This window comes from Taeniopygia guttata, chromosome 14, assembly GCF_048771995.1.
Source record: "Taeniopygia guttata chromosome 14, bTaeGut7.mat, whole genome shotgun sequence".
In the NCBI taxonomy this organism is placed as follows: domain Eukaryota; kingdom Metazoa; phylum Chordata; class Aves; order Passeriformes; family Estrildidae; genus Taeniopygia; species Taeniopygia guttata.
In genome coordinates, this window is record NC_133039.1 from 7,471,091 (window position 1) to 7,483,914 (window position 12,824).

The 12,824-nt window shown below is 59.7% G+C and overlaps 1 protein-coding gene across 7 annotated transcripts in view; it reads left to right on the top strand.

The window, feature by feature from the left end:
- Positions 1-509: 509 nt before the first annotated feature.
- The window catches only part of PRKCB (protein kinase C beta), an 86,489-nt gene continuing 74,174 nt past the window's right edge, over positions 510-12,824 (top strand). For 5 of the 7 annotated variants that reach the window (XR_012058225.1, XR_012058227.1, XR_012058228.1 and 2 more), the window contains exons 1-2: positions 512-863; positions 1,081-1,112. Coding sequence is in view for 2 of the 7 variants with exons in the window: in XM_030285004.4 (XP_030140864.1) it covers positions 691-863; positions 1,081-1,112 (205 nt within the window). In the remaining 5 variants the exon portion in view is untranslated. Of the gene's footprint in view, positions 864-1,080; positions 1,113-12,824 lie in introns of those variants that run through there. The other 2 variants (XM_030285003.4, XM_072935505.1) reach the window with 2 other exon arrangements.

Here is a 12,824-nt window from a genome sequence, read left to right on the forward strand (position 1 = left end):
GTCCCCATGGCTGGCACAGAGACACCCATTTCTACTTCCCACTGAGTCCTGCTCGCTCCCCCACCCGCCGGCTGGGGCAGAGGGACAGGACAATGGCCCTGCCCTGGTGACCCTGCCCAGAGCCCTGCCTCACACGGGCTGCTGGCTGGGGTCTGTCCCTGCCTGTGCCCAGTGTCCATCCCTGTCTGTGCCCGGTGTCCATCCCTGCCCATTCCTGGTGTCCATCCCTGTCCGTGCCCGGTGTCCATCCCTGCCCATTCCCAGTGTCCATCCCTGCCCATGCCCGGTGTCCATCCCTGCCCATTCCCGGTGTCCATCCCTGCCCATTCCCGGTGTCCATCCCTGCCCGTGCCCGGTGGTCCCCGCGCATTCCCGCGGGATGCAGCCGCTCTATGCAAATGAAGGGCGGGGCAGGTCCCCATGCAAATCAACATGCAAATCGCGGGAGGCGCGCGCGGGGGGCGGGGCCTGCGGTGCCGCGAGACGCCGGGGGCGTGTCCGGCGATGCAGATGAGGGCGGGGCTGCCGCATGTAAATGAGGGGGCGTGTCCCGCGGGCGGTGCCGGACTCCCGCCAGCTGCGGGCAGCGGCCCCGAGCGCGGCCCCGAGCGCAGCCCGAGCCCGAGCCCGAGCGGCGGCGGCCCCGCGGAGCAGCGGAGCGGAGCGGGCCGGGCCCGCAGCCCCCGCAGCATGGCCGAGCCGCCCGCGGCAGCGCCGGCCCCCGAGGGCGAGGAGGGCCCGGTGCGCTTCGCCCGCAAGGGCGCCCTGCGGCAGAAGAACGTGCACGAGGTGAAGAACCACAAGTTCACGGCGCGGTTCTTCAAGCAGCCCACCTTCTGCAGCCACTGCACCGACTTCATCTGGTGAGCCTCTCCCCGGGCCGCCGGCTCGGCGGGACGCCCCTCCTCGGGCTCGCCATCCTCCGGGCCCCCCTCTCCTCTCCTCCCCTCCCGTCCCGGCTCCCCTCGTCCCCCGCGTCCCATCGCGGTCCCCCCGGTGCCCGCTGCTCTCCGGCCGCCGGCCCGGGCAGGGTCGCCGCGGGGCCGGGGCCGGTGTCTCACTCCGCCTCTCTCTCCGCAGGGGCTTCGGCAAGCAGGGCTTCCAGTGTCAAGGTGAGTGTGGCGCTGCCTCGGGGCTGAGGGGCCGCGCTCCCCCGGGACCGGCCCCGCATCCCCTGCGGGCGGCATCCCCGCCGCTCCGGCCCCGAGCATCCCCTGCGGGCGGCATCCCCGCCGCTCCGGCCCCGAGCATCCCCTGCGGGCGGCATCCCCGCCGCTCCGGCCCCGAGCATCCCCTGAGAGCGGCATCCCCGCCGCTCCGGCCCCGAGCATCCCCGCCGCACCGGGAAGCAGCTTAGTCATTTTTTTAATCAACCCAGCAACTAGTCGGTGCCTTTAAGCCGGTCGGGTCTCGTTAGCAGAGATAAGCGCCCAGGACTTCGGCTAAATCCCCCGAAAAAGGCCGAGGGGAGTTTGTTTTTAATGCACTTAGCACCAAAACATGTGTTTGCCTGGCGAACGGGCTGGGCGAGGGCTGCTCCGCGCCTGGAACTGCGTAGCCGGCGGGGGCTTGAATGGCTCGGTTGTGTTGCTGGGGAAAAAAACGAGGCTTTATAATCAAATATGTTGCAGTAGCCGGGTTACTATGACCATAATTCTTTGTTCTGCTAATGCTGGGATTCTGGAGAGGCTCTTCAGGGGTTCGGGATGTCCCCCCGGGAAATTCGGCTGGATTACCCGGGCGTTATCTGGTTGCTGTTGTAGCCAGCCCAGCTGGGGCTGCTCCTGCTCGCCCTGGCCCGTGGGTCCCACCTGTGTGTGCTTCAAACGGGGCTGGTGCTCGCAGCTGCTGGCAGAGAAATTCTGCTTTTGTGAATATTTGGGACAGAGTTTTATTTTGGTGGGTGGCTGACTCCCAAGCTGAGGTATTTGGCATGAAAACAAACGTGCTTTAGAGCTCTGAAAGGCTCCTCTTCGCAGCTGTCCTGGGGTTTTGGAGCGGCACCCTCACTGTGAGGTGCTGGGGTGGCTCTGGCTCTCGGAGCATCCCTGCAGCTGCCTGTGCGAGCAGCCTGAGGCTGATCCACTGGAAATGATGCTGCTACTCATCCTTAACACTTGCCACATGCATAGAACCTTAAAATACCAAAGCCCTCTCCCTGCCGCCTCCCAAACCCCAGCCTGAAGGCCTGGACAGGTGTTGGCAGGCAGAGGAAAGTGGATATGGAGACGAAAATGTATCCTAGGGCTGTTTCTCAAGGTCACAGCTTCCCCTGGTACCTGAGGTTTCACACATGGGCAGTTCAGTCACGTTGCTGAGAGGAATTTTGTGCACCTCCGATCTCTGGGTTGGGTCTTGCCAGGCTTTCCTGGCTGTGAATTCCCTGCCTTTCCTTACAGTGAGCTGTGTTTGTGCAAACAGCGTGTCTGTGAAATCCGGAGTGTGTTGTGGGGCAGGTGGGGAGCGCGTGCTGGCCCGGCAGGGTTTGCCTGCATTATTTCCAGAGCCCTGCTGGGTCTACCTGGAGCATCCAGTGTCGGGAAACTGGCGCCTTTCCAAGTCTCTCCCAGCTGTCAGGAGCTGTTATCCGAACCCGAAGCTGTGCTCTTGCCTCAAGGTTTTTCCTCAGGTGTTTTTAGGCAGGGTTAAATCAGCCCTCAGTGCCAGGGCAGCCGGTGAGCCCGTGGAGCTGGGCTCAGGGTGGCTGAGCAGTGCAGCCCTGGCTGGTGGGGCAGTGACAGCAGCAGCACTGCCAGGGTGTCAGTGCCACCCCCAGGGGTGTGTGACAGCCCTGTGATGTCCCTTTCTGCCTTCAGAGCCCCCTTTGCAGGTCACCCCGGCGTTACAGACGCGCGTGTGCCGTGGGGAATATTGGCTGTGCAGCAGGGAACCCTGCAGACTGCGCTCTGCACACCAGCCCGGCCTTTTCTTTCCTCAGATCGGTGATGTGTGGCTTTTCCCAGAGCCCACCCGTGAGGAGCTGGGGTGCCCAGGTGAAGGTGCTGCCGTGGGGATGCCCATCGCGGTGAGGGCAGCTCGGCTGTGCCCGGGGCGGAGGGCACACCGTGCCACCCTGCAGGGCACTCCCAGCTCGGGAAGCCAGCACAGGGTCTCTGCCACTGCCATCTGTCCTGGGGCTTGTCCTGGTGGGAGGCAGCACCGTGGGCACCAGGGCTGGCACTGCCCTGCTCCAGCTGTGCCAGGGGAGCTGTGCTTGTGCCGGGCTGTGCAGGGACCAGCAGCTTTGGGTTTGCGCTGCAGCTGCTGCTGAACTTGGCAAATACCGACCGGGAGGCAGAAAATCCCAGGGCTGCCTTTTGTGCTGGGGCTCTTCAGCCCCACAGGGCTGGCAGGGAGCTCTGGAGTGAGGCTCTGCCTCTCTCCCTTTACTGAGCACAGCTTTAATTCAACTTCAGCCGCTTCCCCGAGTATTTCAGCCCGTTGTGCCGCGGGATGGCTGGAAATGCAGCTGGGCACAGCCTGCCTGCTCCCAGCTGTTCCTGCTGCTGTGCCCGCTTTAAGTAGGTTTTCACCTGTGCCCTGATTTCTTTCTAGGGCATTTGCAATAATTAGATTGTTAATTAGCTCATTACTTGTGACTTTTGGCAGGAAGTTAGCAGAAACTGACTCTTCTAGCTTGAAATACTAATGGATAGCACAAAATGCCACTTAATTGCCTGCTAATCTGCTTCTTATCCGCGCACACGATCTCCTCCTTATCCTCGTGCGCATCTGAAGACTTCCTGGGCCAACGTCGCTCTGGTGAGCCAGAAAGTGTCTGGGTGTGGGCAGGGCTGCTCCTGGCGGCTGAACAAAAAGAAATCCATATCTCGTGGGTGTTGGAAGCCGAAGGATGTGCCTGGAGCTGCCAGGAAGATGAACTCTTGCCCAGGGAGGCTCGGTGCCCCCTGGCTCTCTCAGCCCCTGGTACAGAGGGGCTCTCTGGCCCTGCTGCAGCTGGAAGGAGCAGAAACTTCTCAGGAACGGAGAGAAAGGAGGGGGGTGTTCTCCCCTTGCCAGGCTGGGGGTTCGGGAAAGGAGGGGGGTGTTCTCCCCTTGCCAGGCTGGGGGTTCAGGAACAGCAGCAGCACCAGGAGTGAACAGGAGGAGCATCCCCTCGGTGTCTGCAGGCCGGGGAGGGAACGTGGCCGAGCCTTGGCTCTCCTGACTAACAAGTGCTGGAGGATGCTGAAGGAAAGGGAACTGCTCCGAAAGCTTTCGAGAGTGAAGTTCTTGGTCGCCTGCTGGGAACGCGCTGCTGCTGGGAACTGGCAGCTCTCTCCTTCCTGCTCGGGTTTCCCCGCCTTGGCATCCCGGGGGCATTGTCCTGTTGTCCGGGCAGCCCGTGGGGGCTGTGTGGGGCAGGGTGCCGAGGGGGATGGGCCCTGTGTGGGGCAGGGTGCCGAGGGGGACCAGCCCCGTGTGGGGCAGGGTGCCAAGGGGGACGTGGTCTCTGAGCTGGGTTTGCTCAGCCTGGAGTCGCTGTGGCTGGGCAGAGGTGAGGAGCAGTGGAACATGATTCACACTTGGGAGCAAAAAATAACCTGCATCTGTCGCTGCTTTCATGTGTACAATGTAGAAAAGATCTTGGAAAGGAGAATCTTGATTCTTTTCCTGAAGAGAAAGGAAGAAAAAAAAGCGTAATTTGGTAATGTGTGGTTGGGTGCCATGCAGGAACTTTTCTGGGGAGAGTGTTTACTTCTTGTCCCTGCTTGTGACTCAGTAAGCAAAGAGACTCTTCAGATTAGATCTCCTTCCAAACTTTATACCAGACAGAATTCCTCCCTCCAGGTTTTCCTCTCCCCGCGCTCCAAGGCCAGCGCTCTCGTTCTGTTTTGTGTTTTCACCAGTCAACATCTGAGCCCAGAACTGAGCAGCTGGGAAATGTCACCCCGACCTTACCTCTCAAGCAAGTATTTCTCTCTGGTTCAGAGCCTTCAGCAGCCACCCTTCCTCCCCCCAGACGGAAGTGAAACCCATCACACTTTGCTCTCCACTGAGCTCAGCCGCTCTGCGGGCTGGGCTCTCACCGCTCTTATTGACTGGATTAAACAAGTAAGAAACAAAAGCAAAACAAACTCCAATCATTCCGACTTGCCTCAAACCCAGTAATTTCGTGTCAACATATTATGCACACTGGAGAAATGTTAGTGTTCAAATAGACTAATTAAAAATGTTACTGCAATTACTTTTGCAACACAAATGATGCTAATTATATAATGCTGCAGAAATTGGAAACATGATTTCGGAGGGTTTTTTGTGCGTGGTACCGCAGCCCTGGGGGCTGGAGCCGTGTCCCCAGGGCAGTGCTGTGTCCCCAGCCAGGGCTGGGGCAGCAGGACAGCGCTGCAGAGCAGGTACAGCAGAAAAGGGAAGTGGGGGGGCCCCGCTGCACGGATGGGCTGTGGTCCTGCACAGCCCAGTGCACACGGAGCCGGCGGAGATGGGAACACGTTTTGGGGTGTTTGTGCCACCCGCAGGGTCCTTGCCAGGCTGGCACCTGAGCTGGCCCTGCTGGTCCTGCCCTTCAGTGTGCTGCCTACCTGGGCTGGGGAGTGCCGTGTTTTGGGGAGCTGTTTGTTTTGGGGGGGGAGCCGTGTTTTGGGGGAGCTGTTTTGGGGAGCTGTTTTGGGGCAGTGGGGCTGGGCAGGGACAGCTCCCTCCCGCTGCTGTCCCTGCAGCACACAGCACAAGGGCTGGCCCGGCTCTGGCAGTGGAAGTGGTTTCTCCTTCCCTCCCCCCTGCAGCTGCAGGGTGGGTTTTTCTTTCTTATCTCCGGAGGTAGCTGTCATCCTAAAATGATCTGGGGCCCGGATAATGAGGTGGTCTGTTTCCTTGCCGGGGTATCCGTTGCTGACTGGTGCCAGCCGTGGGATGCCAGCCGTGGGGTTTGGAGCTGGCCTGTGGGCATTTGGGTGCCTTGGGGTGGCAGGAGGGTTGGCAGCACGTCTGCCTGGTGCCTCTTGGCTCCGACACCACTGCAGAGGTTAAAGCACCCCAGTGCTGAGCCTCTGCCACGATTATTCTCCGGCTACTGAGACTTCCTGGGGGATTTAGTGCCTGGGCTGTCTCTAAGGAGACTTCTCAGCAAACAGTGGCAGCATTTCGGCACGCCTGCTTGCTCACACGCGTGTGATCCCACGGATCCGCGGCACACGGGGCCCTGGCAGGTGTGCAGGGCATCCTTCCCCGGCAGCGAGCTGTGGGTGGGTGCTCGCTGTCTTGGCACCAGCAGAAGATGCTGTGAAACAGAGCAAGACCTTGAGGGTTTGGTGTCTGCTGAGGAACAGGAGGTGCGGCTGAACCTGCGCTCAGAACTTGCTGTGAATTGTTCACTGCTGGGTTTTCTGCAGGAACGGGAGGGAGGGGAGTTGTGCAAGTGCTCCTGTGGGCTGCTGCCCTCCCTGCCTCCTTCCCAGCCAGCGCAGCTCCTCTTCCTCCTTCTCCTTCTCCTCCTCCTCCTCCTCCTCCTTCTGCTGCTGCCCGACAGGCAAAGACCTGGAAATGCCGGAGAGGCTCCCCGGTGCCATCCAGGCCCCCTCGGCTCTATCAGAGTGGCACCATCAGAGTGTCTGAGAGTTTAACTTCTGGCTGTGCCTGTACCTCAGCGAGGGCAGGACTGCCTGGAACACCTGGAATTTCACTTCTGGCTGTGCCTGTACCTCAGCGAGGGCAGGACTGTCTGGAACACCTGGAATTTCACTTCTGACTGTCCTGTCCCACAGCTGGGTGAGGGCCAGGAACAGAGAGCACAGGGAGCTCCAGAGCCCCTTCAGTCCTTCCAGGTGCTGCTGTAGGAAACAAAGCCTGGCCAAGGACTTTTCCATTCCTTGCAATGACTCTGTCCCAAACTTTGAGATTTAGCAGAAACTACAGGTCCCGTGCTTCTTGGAGTGGGGCCCTGCAGGGCTCCCTGGGGTGGCACAGTGCCCTCACAGCTGGTACCTGAACAGAGACGTGGGGCTGGGGCACCTGGGCTGGCAGGGACAAGGGCTGTCCCTTGGGTTTGCCTTCCTTTAGGGAAAGGGCAGCTCTGGGCTGCTGTCCCCAGCTCTGAGCCCGTCCCTCTGTCCCTCCACCCACTGCTGGCCTGGGCTGGTGTTGGTGGCCTCTGTGCCATGGCCAGGAGTCCCTGGAGGCAGGAAGGTGCCACGAGCCCCAGGGATGTGGAATGACACAGTAACTGCCTCAGCTGTGCACTGAGCCCAGGCATGAAGATGAAAATCTCTCTGGGGATTTTCTGGGGTCAGGGGCTGCTGCCCAGCAGGGAAGGGGACAGATGTGGCCCTGGCTGGCCTGTCCTGCTGGAGCCAGCACCAGGCAGCAGAACTCCCAGCAGAGCCGCAGGAACAGCTCTGGTGGTTGGTAGCAGGCAAAGCCTGCGTTCAGCAGAAGCAATTCCCAGAAGTGGCTGTGCTGGCTGGAGCCCTTCCTGGGAAGGGAAGGCAGGCTCCAAGCCAGCCTGCTCCTGCTGGGCGGCCCCAGAGCCGGGCAGGGGGGGCTGGTTTCACAGATCGGGGTCCCCACGTGCAGGAGCTGTGGGGAATGCTCCGCTGCCTCCTCTGTGTCTCACCGCAGGGAGGGCTGTGGGAAGGAGATGCTCTGCCTGTGCCCAGGCTGCAGCTCCGGGGTGCCCGTGGGAGGATGGAGCTGTGTCCTGGGGCTGCTCCTCTCAGCACCCCAGCTGGGTCTGCCCTCTGGAGAGGGTGGCCCAGGCTCAGCTGGCCCGGCCAGAGGGGGGTGGCCGTGGCCAAAAGGGGGTGGCTGTGGCCAAAGAGCTGCTCCTGTGTGCAGGGGGCTTGTGTGGCTTTGCCGTGGTCACTCCTGGGCCCCTGGGGCCACTTTGCTGCAGCTCAGGGGGACAGATCCTGGTTTTAGGCTGGCCTCCACTGGAAAATGAACCAAATGAAATGCTCTCCCTGTGAGAGGCAGCTGAAGGCTGTGTAACTCCTCACTTGCCACAACTCTCGCTTTTCCCCTGCTGAGGATGACTCCTGCCCGTGGCTGGGAGCTGGCTGAGCCCTCCCAGGGCCGCTCCTGGAGCCCTGGCCGTGCCCTCTGGCAGCTGAGGCCGGTCCCTGTGTCCCTATGTCCCTGTGACGGGAAATGGCTTTCATGAGAGGTGACAGCTCTGCTCCCAGCGGGGCAGATGGAGCTCTGCTCCTGCTGCTCCTCCCTGGCAGCTGCCGGGCCCTGCTGGCCCCTGTCCCTGTCCCCGGCCACTGTCCCTGTCCCCGGCCACTGTCCCCGGCCACATCTGCTCCCCAGCAGGGGATGGCCACTGCAGGGACAGGGCTCCTGTCACCTCCTGCCAGCCAGGCCTTCCCTCCTGTGGCTCTGCTCAAGCTCTTGGCTTTTGAGGGATTTTGGGCTGTTCATCACCATGCTGCTCTTGCCATCATGTGGAAACACAAACAAATCCCAGTGCAGCCTGGCACTGGCATCAGTGAGCGTTAGGGGTGGGTAACCTCGTTAGCCTCTGGCCTTCAGAATCTGACTCCTGTGGCCCAGAGCAGGAGTCCTGCCCCAGCTGATGGGCACTGACTGCGAGTGCTGAGTGCTTGTGAGCCGCATCTTGTCAATTTAAATCATTTGCTTCCATATTTGGTCTTGCTTTTGTGCCAGATTTATCCATCTTGTTTAAATCTGACAAGCAGAATATACTTGCTGCTAATCCGAGCTGGACAAGGCAGCGCCTGCCAAAAAATCCAATATTAATAAGCTCCAGTACATGGAAGTTACTGGATTTGCAAACTTGAGGCTTGTTATGGCACAGCTCCCTGAAAAGTGGCTTTTTTGCATCTACTTAAATCTGGGTTTTTCCGAGGAGCCAGTCTGTGAGCTTCCCTCCTCGGGTGGGAGCTCCCTCCCCAGCTCAGTCTTTGGAACAAGGGAAGCTTTCCAGCTCCAAGCAGGAGATGAGCTGCATATTTTTGGGGTGTGTTTGGGAAAATGGGGGATAACTGGTGTCTGTGCAGGGAGATCTGGGCGAGCTGCTCTGGAGCAGGAGCTGGGAGCTGTGACTCTGCCTGGGCTGGCACTCAGGGCTTGTGTTTGGGGACGTGGGGCTGCAGGAGCCAGTCCAGAGGAATCCAGAGCTGCTCCAGGGCTGGAGCCCCTCAGCTCTGCAGCCAGGCTGGGACAGCTTGGGGTGCTCACCTGGAGAGGAGCAGCTCCAGGCAGAGCTCAGAGCCCTGCCAGGGCCTGAGGGGCTCCAGGAGAGCTGGAGAGGGGCTGGGGACAAGGGATGGAGGGACAGGACCCAGGGAATGGCTTCACATTAACAAAGGGCAGGGATGGGTGGGATAATGGGAAGGAATTCCTGGCTGTGAGGGTGGCAGGCCCTGGCACAGGTGCCCAGAGCAGCTGGGGCTGCCCCTGGATCCCTGGCAGTGCCCAAGGCCAGGCTGGACAGGGCTGGGAGCAGCCTGAGACAGTGGGAGGGGTCCCTGCCAGGACAGGGGTTGGGATGAGCAGCCTGGCACAGTGAAGGTGTCCCTGCCCATGGCAGGGGTTGGAACAAGATGGGCTTTAAGGTCCCTTCCAACCCAAACCATTCCAGGATTCTCTGATTCTATGTTTAAAATTTTCAGTCTCTTGTGGCTCTGCTCTCGTCTTCCTACATTTGATATTTAGTCAGCAGCAGGGAAGCTAAAAAAGATTCAGATGTCTAAATCTCAGCCTTCAGCTGTTCTTCCTCTTCCTCGTGCTGCGTTGCCAGCGTGTTCCAGCTGATCCTGCTGGTGGATTCCTCCCTGTCTTTTGTTGCCATGTGAAAGGATGCAACAGGAATAGCTTCACCTTTGGGGGGAACAGTTAAATCGCTTTATTGTGATGGTCTGAACAGAGAGCACAAGCACACTGAATAGCTGCCACTCGGAGCACATGAACCGATGCATTTTCATGATTGCCAATTATAGCAGAAGAATGAGAGAGTGAGGTGGTGAAGAGGAGTGAAAGCCGTCCTGGCTCCCCTGAAGGCTCCTGCAGCCGCGGTGACATCGCCATGAAGTCAGGATTGTTTTAGGATCTCGGCAGAGCCGAGTGAGGGGGAAGTGGCCCATGAATTTCATTTGCATCACTGAGTGGATTAGCTCCTGACGCAGTGCAAAGTCATTATTTACCGTGTGCTCCGGAGCCCTCCCGGCGCTGCTGCTGCTCCGGAGAGGCTGAATCAGAGCGGAGAGGCTCGGGAACGGTGATGGAGCCTGGCACGGCTCTGCCCTGCCCGCGGGCACGGGGATGATGGAGCCTGGCACGGCTCTGCCCTGCTCGGGGGCACAGGGGTGATGGAGCCTGGCACAGCTCCGCCCTGCCCACGGGCACGGGGGTGATGGAGCCTGGCACGGCTCTGCCCTGCCTCTGGGCATGGGGATGATGGAGCCTGGCACAGGGATGATGGAGCCTGGCACAGCTCTGTCCTGCCTGCGGGCATGGCGATGATGGAGCCTGGCATGGCTCTGCCCTGCCTATGGGCACAGGGATGATGGAGCCTGACACGGCTCTGCCCTGCTCGCGGGCACAGGGGTGATGGAGCCTGGCACGGCTCCACCCTGCCTATGGGCATAGGGGTGATGGAGCCTAGCACAGGGATGATGGAGCCTGGCACAGCTCCGCCCTGCCCGCAGTCACGGGGGTGATGGAGCCTGGCATGGCTCTGTCCTGCCTCCTGGCACAGGGATGATGGAGCCTGGCACAGGGATGATGGAGCCTGGCACGGCTCTGCCCTGCCCGCAGTCACAGGAGTGATGGAGCCTGGCATGGCTCTGTCCTGCCTCCTGGCATAGGGATGATGGAGCCTGGCACAGGGATGATGGAGCCTGGCACGGCTCTATCCTGTCTCCTGGCACAGGGATGTCGGAGCCTGGCACGGCTCTATCCTGCCTCCTGGCACAGGGATGTCGGAGCCTGGCACAGCTCTATCCTGCCTCCTGGCACAGGGATGTCGGAGCCTGGCACGGCTCCGGGCACTGTGCCTGCCAAACGGGCACCAGCTCTGCCCGTGCTTTGCCTTCCTCACACTTCAGCGCTTACCTTGAGCCTGTCTCAGGAGAGATCCCTGAGAAATCCCGTCTCCAATAGCTCAGTCCATTAATTTCCAAATTTGTCTTGCTCGCTTGTCTTTGCTGGAGAGGAGCCTCAGGCCGGAGCTCTGGAAGGGAGGTTGTGGGTGTGGAAGTGTGTGGGTTAACCCAAAGCCATCCCTGGTGAGGAGCAGCAGGAGAGGAGCAGGGATCAGCCCTGGTGGCTCTGCCTGGGGCACGGAGGGCACTGCCACAGCGGTGACAAGGGCAGAGCTCCGACCTGGTGTCTCCCAGCGCTTCTGAGGTGGCAAAAGTCTCACTTACTGGGTCATTTAGAGACTGAATCTGGGGTTTTGGCAGGGAAAGGCTTTAATTAGCTGCTGCTCAGTAGGGCTGCTATTAGATCTTCAGAGCGAGATGCTGCCGGACTGGAAAAAACAGCAATAGCTCATTTGCTCAGGAAGCCATGATGGTGATTTGCATTTTGGTGGGGTGCTGAACCCTTGTAGAGAATTCTTCTAAAATAACTTCAAGCTATAGCTCGGATTCCTTCCCTCTGCGAGTGGGTGAATCTGCCTTGGTCCCAGACACCTGGGCTGTGAATTCCTTTGTTTGCAGCACTCAGCTCTGGGCTGGGCTGTGGACAGTCCTGTCAGCAAACACTGCATGACAAATGGCTTTTGTCTCTCCGCCTTGGAGGAGAATTCAATTCTACCTTATTACGCACCTAAAAGGATTTTTCTGCTCTACCAGCAGCCCCTCTGCTGACCTGAATACCCAAGAGATGTAGTAGGGTAGGAAGCTTTGCAGAGCGTCTCCTGAAGCTCAGCTCTGCTGCTGCTGGGGGATAAGGGGCTTTGAAACGTGTTCTGAGCACTTTGAAGTGTATTTTGGACACTTTTTCTGTTTCTCCTGTGTTGTCAGCTTGCACAAGTGTGAAATGAGAACAAACCCCACGGCCCTGGGCTGGCTCCTGCTCCAGGCTCTGCCTCCGTGCTGCCCACGAGTGTCCCAGGCTGGTGTTGGAGGTGACCAGGGTTTGTGCTGGCAGGAATGACCATGGTACGAGGTCACTCAGCCCTTCCCCAGGTGCTGCGGGTGACACGACAGCCCATCCTGCCATGGGCACAGGCCCCGCAGAGCAGGAGGGGTCCCTGTACCCTGTGCTGCCCGCTGGGATGGGGACAGGAGCCACAGCACCCCTGGCCAGCAGCACATCCCATGGTCCCTGCTCTGGAGTTCCCTCCACAACCACCTCCCCTCCTCTGGGCTTTGTAAATTCAGAATAAACTTAATTTCTCTGCTGTTACTATTAACTGAGTCCGAGAGGATGAAAATAAATGCCTGTTGGGAAGGGCAGGCTGACTCACTTTCTCATTCTCCTGTAAATTTCCATTTAAGTTTCAGTTTAAGCTCAGGTATGAGGGGAGTGAAAGCCGGTAATTTGTGACAAAAACTTCTATTTTAACTCACAGTAGAAGAACTCCCTTTTTAATTGCAGAAATTATAAGGCTGGATTCTTGTGAGGGAATGCTGGCTGCAGCGGGTACCTGCTGGCTGCTGTGGGTGCCTCACTGCAGGGCACCCAGAGGGACTGTCACCCAGGCAGGGTGAGGGAGGCTCCCCAGCCCCTGCTCTGCTTTGCTCTCACTGCTCCTGCTGTGCCTTGCTGGCCTTGGAAGCTGCACCCTTGTGTGAAAGTCCTCCCAACAGCCAAACCCCGCTCCAGGCAGGACTGTGGGGCTTCCTGGTGTCCCCATGGTCTGTGCCAGCCCAGGCTGGGCTTTGCAGCCATCTCCA